The sequence below is a fragment of the Lissotriton helveticus genome, chromosome 7 (assembly GCF_964261635.1).
Source record: "Lissotriton helveticus chromosome 7, aLisHel1.1, whole genome shotgun sequence".
In the NCBI taxonomy this organism is placed as follows: domain Eukaryota; kingdom Metazoa; phylum Chordata; class Amphibia; order Caudata; family Salamandridae; genus Lissotriton; species Lissotriton helveticus.
The window spans coordinates 207574882-207591026 of NC_136068.1; the positions used below are offsets into that span (position 1 = coordinate 207574882).

At 43.8% G+C, this 16145-nt stretch overlaps 1 protein-coding gene across 2 annotated transcripts in view; it reads left to right on the top strand.

Moving 5' to 3' along the window:
- Positions 1 to 16145, top strand: part of LOC144768360 (serine/threonine-protein phosphatase 4 regulatory subunit 1-like) — a 393513-nt gene that overhangs the window by 232290 nt on the left and 145078 nt on the right. For both annotated transcript variants that reach the window (XM_078651958.1, XM_078651957.1), the window contains 2 exons: positions 2449 to 2556; positions 9939 to 10004. In XM_078651958.1, coding sequence (XP_078508084.1) covers positions 2449 to 2556; positions 9939 to 10004 — 174 coding nt within the window. The remainder of the gene's footprint in view (positions 1 to 2448; positions 2557 to 9938; positions 10005 to 16145) is intronic.

A 16145-nucleotide genomic window follows, 5' to 3' on the forward strand; every position in this document is an offset into this window, starting at 1 on the left:
GCAAGACCTACTGCATTGCAAATGCTTGTTTGATGATGCCGTTTGTTCATAGTCTCCCTTCCTGGTGTTTTTTAGATTGAGAACTGCAAAAACATAATAAAGCACAAATTAACAGTGTAGAGACGCTCAAAATGGGGAGATACGTAAGTGAATGGAAATGCAGATGCCGGTACCAAAATGCTCTAGATAGCCAGATAGCCTAAGAATTGAAAGCATGGAACATAAAACAGGCTAGTTTATGTGATAACATATAAGAAAGGAAAAAGATGATGTTGCGGTGTGCTCCTTTTTTTTTTTAAGGGCTGGAAAAATAATTACAAAAAAAAGTTTGGCTAGTTTATTTAGATGCTTTCAGCGCAAGTGGCTTTCACCCTCCTATGTTAAAAACAATTAAAAATGGCATCCTTGGCGGGTTCCCCCCCCCCCCTCTTAAATCAGTTTTTCATTACTGCATGACCTACCTCTTCCATAGGATAACATTGGAGTTACCTTATTACATTTATTAAACTGTAATTTCCAAATGGGAGGAGGTATGTCATTCACGTTGTGTGTCCTTTAAATTTTAATGAAAAATCCTAACTTATGGTGAAGTCGGATTCTAAATTGCAATTTTTAAAATTCTACTTTTAGAAACTTGGCAAACACAAGGAAATGATGGACGGAGTGCTGAAACATTTCAGATATTCACCCCCAGTCACAGATCTGGGTTGAATCCATTATCATTCTTTAGCTCACTATGCCACCTCAGTTCAGACCCAGCTATATAAAAATCCGTCTTGACCCTGTGCCTCATGGGAACAGTTCAGCCCGAACTGCCAAGCCAGGTCTTTCCTGAACCGGAAACAAGCATCCTGGGACTTGTTTCTGGGTAACACCCTTCATCAGCAAGGCAGCTTGAATCCAGTGGCAAAGGGAGCAAGAGACCCACGTCTGGGCATACCCTGCCAACTTAGGGCGAACAAAGCAACCACAGAAACTTGACATTGTCCTGCTTTAACCAGTTGGCGCCTGCAGCCTGTCTCTGGGTCATATGGTGTAGTTGGCTTTGTGTATTCCTCCTACACAGCAGCACACAATAGAGAGCTTAGGAGTGCCAGAATGGGCCATCAATGCTAGGGTGGGAGGGAGGAGCAGGGCACAGCCCCACTTACACATGAATAGGCCTCCATTCTAAGGACTACAACCCCATGTATCTATCTGGAGCCAGGGCAAAGATGGCAGGGCACCTGTGCACTTCAAAGGCAAGCTTCTAGAAGCTTCTCCCACTTCAAAGGCAGAACTAGGTATAAATATTAGTTCTCAGACACCAACTCTTCAGTACACTTATGGACCTGTAGATTCTCTGGTAGGAAAAAAGACTGCTATGCTGCTAAAAGGACTTCCAATCTGCTGGAGGCTGCGCAACGCATTTTTATCATGGGCCCTCGCAATGCCCGGCAAACGAGGATTTAAGGTACTCTGTTCAGCAGGCCTAACTGGATCACTGTAGTCGACCCACACTCCATCGCATTTGGCCTGAACTTGTGACCTTGTCCCAGTCCCGCGTGACCAGATAACCACAGTTGGTGCTTTTTGGGGCTATTTTCACTGAAATCTTTAAACTTTAATATATCCATTTGTACTGATTGGATTTTTGTTGTTGTGGTCTCGTTTTACTTATTAACAATTACTCTATTTTCCTACTCTGGTGTGGGTCATTTTTCTTTGGGTGGTATTTTCACTTTATTATTGTTTGAAGTGTTTCAGAAACATTTTACACATGGCTCGTAAGTTAAGCCTGACTGCTCTGCGTCAAGCTACCAGAGGGTCGAACCCAGGTTAATTTAGGGTTGGCTTATGCCTCGTGTTGACAAGAATTATAGTTGCTGCTTGACCAAGGTTCACACCCCAGTCAACCAACAACCCAATTTCTTACAAAAGGTAAAAGCTCAAATATGGGAGCTCTAATGTCAGTAACCTGTAGTACTAATATGACATGGGTGTTATTGGGTTTGTGAGGTGCCTTAATATAAATACATTTGTTGAATACTGTTGGATTGGGTCATTGGTCTGGAGTTGATCCTCTCTGGAAATGATTGCATCAACTGTGATGTTAATGGTTGGTGGTCAGCAGTGGTAAACAGGCTTATTCAGCTTTGGGGCAGAACTAAATTCCCAAATGACTTTGCTAGACTGTTTATCATATAGATTTATTTAATGTTGTGATCTAAAATTTGTAAATTATTCCCGGCATGATGATGCAAAATATTCATGTGAATCTCTGAATTATGTCGCTCACTAATGCTAGTTACAGATCAAGTAACTTTTTTTTTACTTTCACTCTCCTTTTAAAAAGTCTAAGCAACATTTAAACAGACCAAAAATTAACATTAAAAAACTGTTGAAAAACCATAGATAAAACAAGTAATCCTTGTCCGTAATCTTCTGTTTTATCTTGTTTTGTGTTAGATTATTTGTAAAATGACTTCCATGATGAGCCGAGATACTGTGGAACAGATGCTCCTGCCTCGTTTCTGTGATCTGTGCAGTGATGGGAAATTATTCCAAGTCCGCAAGGTTGGTATAAATTGTTTCTCTGATTATTTAAAATGATGCTGAAAATTCACAACATTTGCATGGATTCTGTTTTTTTACGTAATATATATATATATATCACTTGTATTTAAGATCTGTGGGTATCACCACATTACCAGTGCAGAGGAGAGTCTTGCAACAAATGGGGGCAATCACAAATGGGGGTCACAGGTACCCTATGGACCGCCTCTGTTACGTATTTCATCAGAAAGACCCTGAACAAATTAACTATTTTGTGATGGATGCGGTACCCACAAGTAAAAGAGGGGAGATCGCACAAAAGCACTGAGGGAATTGGAAATTAAATATATCCTTGGTCTGGATTGCAGAATACCCAGTGGGTTAAATTATGATGAGGAACTATATTCTTGTCTATAGATTAATGATTAGAATAAGATAATGTATACAGTGTGTCCTGTAGGGGAAAGAGAAGGGATAAAAAAATAAGAATAAAAGAGACAAAAATATGAATGGAAAATGAGGGTTTTCCATTTTTTTTCCTTCCTTATCCTTGGTTCATTTACTCTCTGGTTTTAGAACATGAGCTGAAACCTGATCAGTTTACCAATGAAGACCATACTAAGGCCCTTGATGGAGATTTTGGAGGGGAAAGTAAAATGCGTGTTTGATACAGACATTAAGAAAGTAGCAATACTATAATAAAACAAGCATTTGCAATGCAATCTTTCTCACACTTGTGAAAGTTAGAGCTATTGGCGTTGAAAATGACAGGCTCTATATAACATGTCCACCATTTCGCGAAGTCCTATAAGTACACTCTGAGACATTAACTCCAATGTAGAAAAAAATAAACATCAGAAAAACATTTATTCAACATTATCTTGTTTTTCTGCTGCGCTAGTTTCTCATAGAGTGTTAAATGAATGGTCGTTTTCACCTAAACTGTGATTTTTGCGTTCAGCGACCTTATGGCTGGTATGTTAGTTGTTTTCAGGTTTGTTGCTCATTGCTGCATTTTTTTAGAGGTATTCTCCAGTCATACCTTAAAGAAAAAAGCTGTTGGTAAAAGCTACAAATACACTAGATAGTGTATCGTTTTGTTATCTGTGCTGACTGAACTTACCCATTTCAACAGTTTAAACAAGCCATGGTATTTAAATAGTGTTGCAGATGGCTTGAAGAGATCAGGATACCACAAGGGGACAGTTACCTGATTGGCTGCTGTGCTGGGTGTGCCGCATCCGCCGGAGAGTACTAACCGCTGAGCATTGTTTTCACTTAGTAGGGAAGCAGTGTGGTGCGCCGGGTAAGGGGGCGGAAGACTGTTTTGAGCTCTCACTGTGTTGTGGCACAGACATCTGGCTCGGAGCACAGCATTCTGAAAGATTATGCAGCCGTAAAACGAAAAAGTGTGGTGCACTGGGTGAGGGGAATGGAAGTGTGCTCCGAGCTCTCACAATGCTGTGCCAGAAGTGTAGTGCAAAAGAGAAAGCAGGCGTGAAGACACAAAAGCGAAGGTGGGAGTGGGATTGGAGGCATGCAAATAAAAATTTAAAATAAATACGGTCATTTGTCACAGGTGAACGGTAGTAACAGCTGAGCGACAGAAGATAAATCGCTGCGCTCGTGAATTGGGCGCCGCTCTGAGATTTAAAGTATACTTAGTCTTTTAATAATATGGAGGCAGGTGAGTTGTGTTGTGCAGAACAAACTGCTTGGCCACCACAATAAAAGATACACCATGTGAAATGTAAGCAGGAACAACATGGTAACCTTAACACGTTTACACTTATTATTTATAAATGACATGAGCCTGAAGGGAGGGGGGACTGGAAAGTGCCAACGGCTGAGCATTTCTTTTCACTTAGCTGGGAGCAGTGTGGTTCGCCAAACGAGGGGGCGGAAGACTGCTCTAAGCTTGCAACATGCTGTGCCACTGAAGTCTGGCATGAGCATGGCATGCTGCGAGATTAGACGTCCGTAAAGCTTGCGCCGTACGGTTCGTCTCTGCGTCATAAGAACTAAAAATGCCACTTCAATAACAAGCTGATTATAGTTGAGCAAGCAGTGCGGTGCATAACAAAAGAAAGGTGCCACCACACTAAAAGATAAAGCTCGCTGTCAGTGTAAAACAAGTAAAATAAAAAACCTAGTCCACTGTGCGACGGGGGAGATGCAGCATGCCGAGGAGCAGCTTCAGTTTGACAGCTGAAAACAGTTCGCGGAAGCAGAGACGGATGTTGTCGATGACGGAGGTGGTAAGGAGGGAGGCGATACTCGGTGGCACCCATTGCTCGTCCATGGATCCCAATTTGTTGTGCAGCCACAACACGGTGTCGCTCTCCCTCATAGACGCCATCTTGGAACAAGCTCTCGTGCATTGCAGACGCTTGTTTACATCGTGCTATCTCCGTACTGATGAACATAGTGCCTACACGGAGTAATGAAGGACAGAGTGTCACGCCGCCAATAAAAGAGCCAGTCCTGGTGGGTGGGGCTAAAAGCGGACAGAGCGGCAACAAGGAGGGATTAAAAAGCCTCCTTCACAATAGAAAGGCTGCGTTTAGCAGCATCTATGACGCCAGCCAATGGAAAGAAGGGGTGGGGCTTCAAGTCCCTTTCGGAAACTGTCTTGATTCCAAGAGGCTCTCGCATGGCGAGAGCACCGCATGCGTGCTGCTAATGCCAGGCGAGACCTAAACATGAAAAATTTGGAAATTAGATTATCAGTAACAGGCACTTGCAATTGAGTATTAAGGTGAATTAATATGATAACTATATATTTGCATACAATAATTAATTGCTAATTTACTAAAAATATGAACTGTATCTAAGAAGAGTAAATAGTGGATGAATGATTTAAAATATTACAATGAATTTAAAAATCGCACTTTATTTAAAAAGCAGAAAAAATGTAATGTGATCAAAGTCTTGCTTCTCTATTCATAGAAACGCTGTATGTAAATGGAACGGTATGATGCGTACATGTCATGTGATCAAGGCCGTCTATGCGGCCAAAACGCGTTATGTAGGAAGGCAAATAAAATCTGAAAAAAGAAAAACACATTTGTGGCTGCTCAGTTTTGGCTTGGAAATTGGCGAAGCAAACTCAGGAGTGATATACGATATATAGATATACACCTTCTTACCTTACATATTGTGCACTTTAAGGTAAAAATGAAAGGAATGGCTTACTCTGACATATCCGCTTATGTTCAGGTCTGACCTATTAATGATGTAGGTTGAAAGTGCATGTTTAGCTCACTAATCAGTGAATTTACTGAGGTTCCAATGAACCTGATGTGTATGTGGTAAGTTAACAGACATATCAGTAGTTAAGTCTGTGTTTTATGGATGCTGAACTTGATGCGATTGAGAAGTAAAGGGAGCTTAGTAAGACACTTCAGTTGAGTTGGAATGGTAGCATGCCATTCTCACTGCACTTGTAGTTAAGTGAGATATGTGGAGATCAGGAATTAAGTAAAATCTAAAGGTATTTTACCCTTCATCTGGTAGAGCTGATGATCATCACATATTTCATTTTCACTGGGATTGCCATTAAATCTGTTTTTCAGCAGATTTAATTTCCATTATCTAGAAAAGATGTCTTTCTACCATTGACAATACCTTTTAAATGATAGTCTGCTGGTGACTCTTTTGTTTTGATTGAAAGGCTTTGAATAGGAAAGATTGAGGATTATGTGAATTCAAAGCATTGCACGGGGTTTAATGGCATTATCTGTGAAAAAGAACTCACCAATGCAGGATTTAACAGGAGAGACCAAGAGTGGTGATGAGGTATACTGCGTTGATTAGAGCACACTCTAACACAAATATATGTGGATAAATGCGTTTATATTTTTAATATGTATATTATTGTGTGTGTCACTAGAGATGTGTGTATAATGCCAGTGAAAACATGTGTGCCACAAATGTTGTTTAGGGACAATATAGTAATAAACATACATTACAACTGCCCAAACAAGCTCCAAGTCATGACTCGTTTATGTGACTTCTCCCTTAGTTCACATTGCACGTTGGCTTCAGCTCCACATTCTGTTTTTTTCTGTCATCTAGTTTGGACATGTTCTGCAACAACTCCGAGATCAACTTGTTCCATGTGGATTTTTTAGGCCCAAGTATTCTACGCCTTGAGACCAACTGGAGAAAAATCATTGCATGTGGTTCTCCCACTGCTACACCACTCCTCTTCGACTGACTGCTTTGCGTTGATGCCCAGGTAGCTGGCAGCCCTGTTCTACGACTCAGTCCAGTCCTCTTAGATATCTGCAAAGCTCAACTCAGAGAATGCAGACTCTAGGGAATGAAGGAATGCACACCTTTTCATTTTTGTTCATGGTACAATGCTGAATATCCATGGGCGAATGAGCAAGGTGCGTGCAACCTTACCCCTCTTCCTTGACTAGAAGAAGTCGTCCTGGGAGTTCTGCCTCAGTTTAAAAAGACTAGGGTACTGAAGGGAAAGGCGATGGGCATGCTTGAAAATACAGCAGCACTTCTAGTCTGCAGATAACTCAGGCTTAGAGCCTCACTTAGCCAAACTATCTAGATCATCAAGGCCAAGGTGGTCAAGCCCACTGATCCAAAAAAGTTAAAAGCTTCACCAAATAACCCGCCTTCAGATAGAAGCCAGATCCTCCCTGATGCTCTAATTGTTCATTCGGCAAGGAAGTGGGCATTTGCCTAGGCAACTTGAGACCCCTCCCAAGATAAGCAGAATAAGCTTCTCAGTGTTGTAGGCAAAGCGTGGTTGGTGCACCCACCCATTGGCGAGTCTGCAGTTGAGACATGACAGATAGCAATGGTAGGAGATGGAGTCCTTATTGCAGCACCCTCTTTGAGAGCTACCGAAAAAGAGATGAGGAGCTAGTCACAGAACGAAAGATAATTTCCAGCGCGTTTCCATTGCACACTGGGCACCGTAGATATGCTTCTCCTAGTGTAAATACGAGCATCTTGTTCCATCACCCCAAATGGCTTTGTGTCTTCTGTTTTGTACCTGAGGTCCAGCAACACCTCCTTAACATCTCTTTTGATGGGGAACATTTTGTTGGTCCCCCAAGTAGATGACATGTTTGGGAAAATCTATGTGGCCATCAAGATTGTGAATCCATGGATGCCTTAGAGTCTGCCACACCAAGTGGCACTCTTCACGGACTGCAATCTACTAGAGGCAGAAATGCTACAGCCTGCGGCCAGGCGCAATCCTACTAGTGCTAAAATATGACAACAGTCCAACAGCTTCCTGATTCCCAGGAAGGCAGAGGATACAGGGATAACAACTGTAAGGACAGTGGTAGATGTAACTCTGCTAAAGAAGCATCTGCTCCCAAACAATGACTCTCCAACGTTTCCCTCTCCTCAGCGTCCGCACAACACCTGTCAGGGGATTAAGAGATCAGATTGTTGGGTACTAGCATTTTATCAGCGGAGTTGCTGCCCTGAATAAAAACTAGGAAGGATCCCTTTTATGTTTAACGCTGTTACTGGCACCCCTGTATATTCATATACATCATCAAAGGGAAATCCAACATTCATTTCAATATACTCAACACTGCTTAATGTAAAAATCTCTAATTTATTCAATAAAATCAGCCGTTTATAAGTCTATAATTATTCTCAGAATTAAAAATATACTGTATCCAGTATTGCCTTCATATAATACAATAGTGTATCAACTCTAATTTTTTTTTTAAATGTTCATATTGTATGCAACATTCCATCAGTATAAAATAGCTCCCTAATACAGTATTCTAATATTTTATCAGAACAAATTCCTCTGATCTACACAATCAAAGAGCAGACGAATACCATAATATACAAAGGAAAACAAATATCATCACATGTTGTCGACTCAGAATTTCGGTGATATTGAGTTGGTTCACCCCACATTCTTCAGGACAAAGTATTATAAGATATCATTTTTTCTAAAAAGATAGAGAACAATATTCAAACTCAGTGATAAAAGGCAAGTTTACATAAATCTGGCTCAGTGTGTAACTGTTCTAATTCCTACTCCTCTTCCGTGCATTTACAACTATTCAAATTTACTCTCTTACAGGAATTCCTCTTTTCCCCACTCGCATATTCACGTATTCATGTATCACCTCTAGCGGTTGAACATTCCTCAGAAAGTCATTCCTCGTTATTTAACAAAAAGGCTCTGAATTACTACTTAATAGCTCCCTCATGAGCCATTGTTCTTATTTTCTTTTTTATATATCTATTGTTGTTATTTGGGGTCTGGGAGCTAATTAGTAACTTTCTTTTATCAATGTTTCACATATATGTGATGTTTTCTTAACATACTGTAAAAAAATGTACTTATATCTCTTCCCCTTCACTGACGCATGTAGTGCGGATCTCACTAGTTTTTTCTCTGCAAAAAAGGGATAACTGTTCTAACTTAAAATTCACTGTAATAGTGACTCCACACAATGAATGGTGGGCTGACATGTCAGACTTACTTTAGATATGTAAAACTGATCTGGTCATATTCCAATGTGTAATTATAGAGTAATCGTACCAATAGTCTAGGCCGGAGTGTCACTTTCTGTCCCTTTCCTGTCCTCTTATCATTGGGACAATATTCTACACAGAAATAAGATATATATATATATATATCTTTGTTTTCTTATAGAAAGTTATATATCTCTCTCTTATTTTACTCGATTACCTTAGCTCCCTTATTGACTTACCTCAGATTGTCACTGGTAGGATACATAGAAGACAATCTCCCCTAAGCTGCCCATGATGTTCCTATTGACAGGCATCCTCATTTCAATTTTTAATTATTATCTTTGTGGTAATCTCTGGGACTCCTAATTTGCGTCCTCCCGCTTGTTCCATTAAATAGGTAGTAATTTGCGAGACATTGCCTGCCATTTGGCCTCTGTCTTTGAAATCCCATCAAATGCAGCTAGATAAACGGAACATTTCAAAGCCTTTTTATCGCTTATTCTCCTTCTGAGGTTCAGCAAGTTTATTTTGAGGGTGCTGTAGCACGCCAGCTTCCAGTGTTCCCGTTGAGGCTCAGGTGAAACACAAATTTCCTGTGTGAGCTAAAATGATATAGCACATCTGTTTTTTAATCCATTAATCCACTTAACCTTTTTTTCCCTTCACAACAATTGCCATGACTGACCTTATATGACTGCTCAAAGAGATTCAAAGAGATAACCAGATGTGGTGCTAATCCGTCCACAGTGTCATAAGTTATAGGCTAATCAAAAAATGTCTTTTCACTGGAAAGTGCAGTTAAACCAGTACTACTGCGTCAACCACCACTGTGTAATATGATATAGTGATATATATATATGGTAAACAGTAAAGGCAAAGTCATGTTTTTGGAATAATTGTGCTATCTTTATGCTACTCTTCAGGTTTGTGCTGCTAACTTTGGAGATGTCTGTAATGCAGTTGGACAAGAAGCCACCGAAAAGTACTTGGTATGTAAAAAATAAATAAAGGGCACAATAAACTAATTAAGATTGTTATTCTGTTGGTAATGTGTGAAATTGTACTGAAGCATGAGGGGAATAAGAGAAAGTGATTACCATCTTACACGTCACTTGCAAACAAGATTTCTGTTGATGTTCAATAACTTTATAGGTGGGTAACAAAAATAATTGATCAGTGTCCTTTATTGTGAATTATTAAAATGTATTTAAGTATTAGAGGATATTATCCTGAATCAAGTGGTACAAGGCTCAAAGGTTTGATATCCCCCAGAAGTGTACATGACTCACTGCAATCTCAAAGTGCTCTATTTGTGGTAGTGTGGACAAGCAGCCTCAGGCCTAAGACAGAGAAGTGTAAGACGTTTGTTGTGCACACAATGACCGATGAATGAGTCACGACTCAAAAAGGAGATCTACTCTAATTTTATTAAAATAACCTTTGTTTGAGTTTTATTATAAGACCAACATCTTCGCGAAAAGGTAAGTACGTTTTTCAGGAAAAATACTTCATTCTTTCAAAAGTCGACAGTACAATTTTCAGACAGTTCAATGTTAACCTAAGGAGGAAAACAACAATGCGGTTTCATGGATGAGTACCCGACTTACACTTCCAGTCTTTGGAGTTTACGGTAAGTAGAAGGCAAGGTTCAGGTAAGTACAAAGTCTACACCACCAGCAGCACAGGGGCGGCCGGGTGCAGAGGTCAAATTCGAAGATGGGCCAGAAGCGTTTCAGTGGAGCTAGGGGTGATTGAAACCACGCTGCTTGCAGGTAAGTAAATCTGTTGCAGGGGCCTAGTATTGAGGGTGAGAGCAAGCACATGGGGGGGGGGGCCACAAGGCAGCACCAACCATAAACCACCAGTGGCACGGTTAACCGGGTGCAGGGTACAAATCAGCAGCGGGCACCCAATGTAAGGCAAATGGAAATCTCGGTCAGACAAAGAGGCTGCAGGCTGGGACCAGGAGGCTGGACGAAGGTGACCAGCAGCTAGGCAGGTAAGTAGAAGTTCTGGTGGACTTCTGAGCACCGTCGGCCCTCTCCCCAAAGTCAGGTAGCTGAGGATGCAGGGATACCTTTAGGTGACGGATTTTCTTTGTTGGTCACGGTCAGGTAGACCTTTCATGATAAGGCTGCAGGAGTCTTTGTGGGGCCAAGGAGAGGTCAGCCACCGATGTTGTTGAGGTCAGGATCGCTGGGTCGACTTCACTGGCCAGGTGAGCCACTCAAACTCATGCTGTGTGTGTCGGGTGCAGAGTGGGCAGGAGTTGCGGATCCAGCTGGATCTGCAGTCCTTGTAGTTGAATTCTTCTGAACAGGGCCGCTGTCCTCTGGAGATCTGATCTTTGTTGAAGGCAGTCTTCCTTAGGTTTCTGGAAGTTGCTGGCAACAGCATAAGCGTTGTCTTCTTTGCAGGGTCTTTAAAGCTGGAGACAGGCCAGTAGGGCTGGGGTCAAGTCAGTAGACGTCTTAAGGCTTTGCTGCTCAGTGTTTTCTTCGTCCTTCTTCATAGGTTTCAGGAATATGAGGATCAAGTTTCAGGGGTGCGCCTAAATACTGAATTTAGGGGCATTGGAGGCACTGCCAGGTAGTAGCCTTTGGGCTACTTACCTTTAGGGTGACTACACCCTTTGTATGTCCCCTCCCTTTGGGGAGGGGGCATCCGGTAACATTTTTGGCCAAAATCCTTCCATCTAACATGGAGGAATGTTTATGGAGAGGGGTCACTTCAGGTGTTGACACCTTAGGGGGGTACTGGCTGAGAGTATACACACCTCTCTTGACTACTTATTTTCCCACTGACATTGTTGCCAAAAGTGGGGCTTGGTCAGAGAGGAGGGCATCTCCTCTAGCTGGAGAGGCCCTGGCTAACATTTCAATGGTCAGGAAGTCTTTGAGGCTCACCGTCTTGAATACTGTTCCCACTTGGTGTGCAGTACCTCCACCCTAAACTGGCTTTGTTTCTGACCCACGAGAGCACAACGGCACCCACCTCAGGGGATCAGAAACATGTCTGTAAGTGGCAGGCTGGTACAGACCAGTCAACTGCGCACCAGAGATTTGGTAGTTTTTCAGATGGTATCTCTAAGATCCCCTCTGAGTGCATTTTCTAATGAATCCAGCACATACTACTGTGTGGGTTTATTATGCTGAGCTGTTTGATACCAAACTTCTTACCATTCAGTAAAGCCATCATGGAGCTGTTGAGTTCGTAATGACAAACTCACAGCCCACGTACTCAGTATGGCTCCACTGCACTTACAGTGTCTAAGAATGGTCTTAGACACTGTAAGGGCATATTGCTCATGCAGCTATGCCCTCACCTGTGGTATAGTGCACCCTGCCTTAGGACTGTGAGGACACTAGAGGGGCGACTTACCTATGCCACAGGCAGTATTTGTGGTCATGTATCGAGACATAAGTTTTGTCTGCACCAAAACACAGAGTCTGCAATGGCAGTGTATATGTGTTCGGTGAGGGGGCTCTGAGGGTGGCATAATACATGCTGCAGCCCTTAGAGACCCCCCTGGTCTCAGGGCCGTTGGTACCACTGGTCCCTCTTACAAGGGACAACATGTGGGCCAGAAGTGTGCAAATTGTGGAAACAGAGGTACAGTTTTGGGAAAGAACACAGGCACTGGGTACCTCATTAGCAGCGAACCGGGGCTTGTAGCTCATCTGCGTACATCGAGGTGGCAGGCTTCCCCAAGGCTTATCCAAGGCACTCGTCTCCCACCTCCAGACTACAGCGGACCTCTTGAACTCACTAGGGTTTGCTATCCATGTGCCGAGAGTCACAAGGACTCCTTCTCAGACTCTCCTTTTCATCTGAGCCGTTCTGGACACGGTGCAGTTTCGGGCTTATCCTCCCGAATGGCGAATACAGGATATTCAGGCCATAATAACGATGTTTCAGCCTCTTTCGTAGGTTTTGGTGAGACCAATTCTGAGGCTGCTGGGCCTCGTGTTCGCCTGCATCCTGCTTGTGACACATGCTGGCATATGTGGGCTCTGCAGTGGAACCTGAAGTTCCAAGTAGATGCGGCATCAGGGGAATCACTCCGACGTGGTCCAGATCTCAGAACAAACTGCAAAAGATCTGTAGTGGTGGCTAACGAACCGCGATTGGGTCACCGGCAGACCCTTCTCCCTTCCCCAACCAGATCTGACAGTAGTGACAGAAGCGTCACTCCTGGGATAGGGCGGCCATCTGGGAGAGGTGAAGATCAGAGGTCTCCAAGCAGAATCCGGACACCACATCAATTTACTGCAGCTCCGGGTGATCCGGCTGGCATTTGAAAGCCTTTCTTCCCTCTATAAAGCGAAGGCTAGTTCAGGTGTTCACAGACAACACCACCGCCATGTGTTACTGCAACAAACAGGGTGGGGTGGCGTTGTGGGCCCTTTGTCAAGAGGACGTCTCTGGACATGGCTGAAACAGTGGTTCAACACCTGACTGGCTTTCTGAAAGCTAGTGCGAGCAAACTCAGCCGAAGATACCTAGCGGATCGCAAGTGGTGTCTCCATCAGGAATTGGTGCAAGGCCTCTTTCAAGAATGGGGAGAGCCTTGGTTTGATCTGTTAGCAACTGCCGAGAGCATGCAATGTCTGCAGTTTTGTATCCTGGAGTTCCCACAATGGCCCTCGCTCGGAGACGCTTTCCCTCTAGGGTGGCGCTCATGCCTCCTGTATGCATTTCCGCCCATACCATTCCTGAGAGTTCTCAAGAAAATCAGGCACTATCGGGTCCAAGTCATCCTGTGGCTCCAGACTGGGCTCGGAGAGTTTTGTATCCTGAGCTGTTGAGCATGACCATCAGTCCTCTGATCAGGCTGCCCCTTTGATAGGATCTTTTTTTCGCATCAACAGGGGAGGGTTCTCCACCTGAAACAATCATTGCTCTGCCTTCATGCATGGAGATTGAGCAGTGACAGTTGATAGCTTTTGACATTCAACCCGAAGTCTGCAATGTTATCTTGGCAGCCAGGCTTCCCACTACCAAGACAGTACACGCCTGCTGTTGTGGCATGGTGTGCAGAGAGACAGATTGACTCTCTTTCTGCTCCCTTCTCTCAAGTTCTTCTCTTTATTCCTTCTCTTGCCTAGCATGGCTCTGCTTTGGGCATCTTAAAGGGCTATTTTGTTTTGCCTCTCAGCCTTTCTGAGGTTGCCAGATCAGCCATCCCTGTTCATATTCCTAGTTTTTGCAAAGTCTGCCACACATTTCCACTTTCTCCCTTTATCTGGTCTCAGTGGGACCTTAATCTAGTACTTGCCTTTCTAATGTGCGCTCCCTTTGAGCCACTGCACAACTATCCTCTCAGGCTCCGTACCATCAAGAAGTCCTTCCTATTGGTGATACCATCTGCCTGGAGGGTCATTGAGCATGAGGCTTCGCCATTTAAGCCTCCGTACTTGATCATCTTCCCTGACAAGATGGTTCTTTGCACTAGAGCCTCCTTCAAGCCAAAATTTGTCACTCCCTTAAATGTAGGCCAGTCTATCACCCTGCCTACTTTTAACGCTCCACAACATCCCTCTAAGGAGGAGGAGCGACTCCACAGATTGGATCCAAATAGAGGGCTGTTGTTATACCTAAAGAAAGCCTTCACCAACCCCAGCTGTGAGAAGTTGGCCTGGTATATGATGTCCACTATTCTAGTGGGCTCCTTCCACCAGTCCAAACGACCCTTATTGATGGTAGGTTATAAGGTCAACCTTCTAGAAAGCTAGCCTAGTGGTAGCTGTGGAGAGCAGCCTTCAGGCTAAGACTTGGAGACGAGTTAAGCTAATTGTTTTACCATTTATAATCTCTGGAGTACCAAATGAAAGCACACCACACAAGGTATATATCAAATATATATGTATTTATTCTAAACACAAACCCTCTGCATTCTTTATGAGGTCAGAGGTAAAAGTACAATACAAGGAACTTAATTAGCATACAATAAGTTGCACAGTATACATTATGCCCTAGGGGCCTCACAAATCATATACTAAAATAGTGGTATAAGAACCCTGTGAGAGTTAGAAAGCAGGCCTGGGGCCTGTGGAATCGCTGGGACTTCTAGGAACAACCAAAGGTTAGGAGGTAGGAGGCCCACGGGAGACGCGTGCAGTGTCTAAACACAGCTGCGGGTTACCATTGACTTTCTATAGGAAACGAACATGTTTACAATTTAAGGACACTTCTAGGTTAACTACGATGGAACCCTTTTAGACTTAGACACTTCGAGAGTCCAGACCCACGGGAGCAGCGGAGTACTCTTGTTACCTCACCCAGGGAAGCCGGGTTCATAGGTGCCTTTTTGTGTCGGGTTTCGTCGTCGATTCCAATGGAGAGCTGCGAAGAAGTACTGCAGGCGACCAGAGCAAAAGTCTCCGGGTGGATCCAAGGGTGGATCGGAGATGTGAAGAACCTGAAAGCAGAAGGGACAGAGTCTGGGCCACTAGCCAGTGACCGGAATGGCGATAGGAAGATGCCACCAGATGTCAGGTGAAAAAATGAAGCTTGTCTCTTCAGCCACGAGGACCAGGAGGCGTCGACGACAACCAGGAGCTGGATTTGAGCTGTCCCACGAAGGATCTAGTTGACTGCGGTGTCGGTAATCGGAAGGGACCCAACAAGCCTTGGCAAACGCAAGATGTCGAGATTGACTTCGGTGCAGACCAGCAAAGTCTGAGGAACTTCTCTTTTGGGGAGAAGTTGGAGCAAGCCTGGAGCAACCAGGGAAGCAAAGTAAATCAAGGATCAAGGATTGGTCTTCTTGGGGGCTCTCTAGCCAACGGACTAGGAACTGCGAAGACGCATCGAGCTGGAATGCACAAAGCGGGCCCACGGGACACTCATGGAGTGTGGACCTCTGAGCTTCAGTGCAAACGGTGCTTGGGCTGGGGCTTCAAAAACTCCAATGCACAACTTTGGGATACCTCAGGAAGTAGGTGCAGCTTGCAAAATGCAGGATGACCAGGAGTTCCGGTCCCACGTCCCACGTCTCTCGCGTCCGCTACAGGTCTCAGCTTTGCTGGGAGACGCAGGTCAGCTTCAGATGTCTGGGAGTCTGTGTCCTGTGTCGCAGATTCTTCGGGATCCGGCGGGAGCCTCGGACATGGGACCCGTCAAGGCAG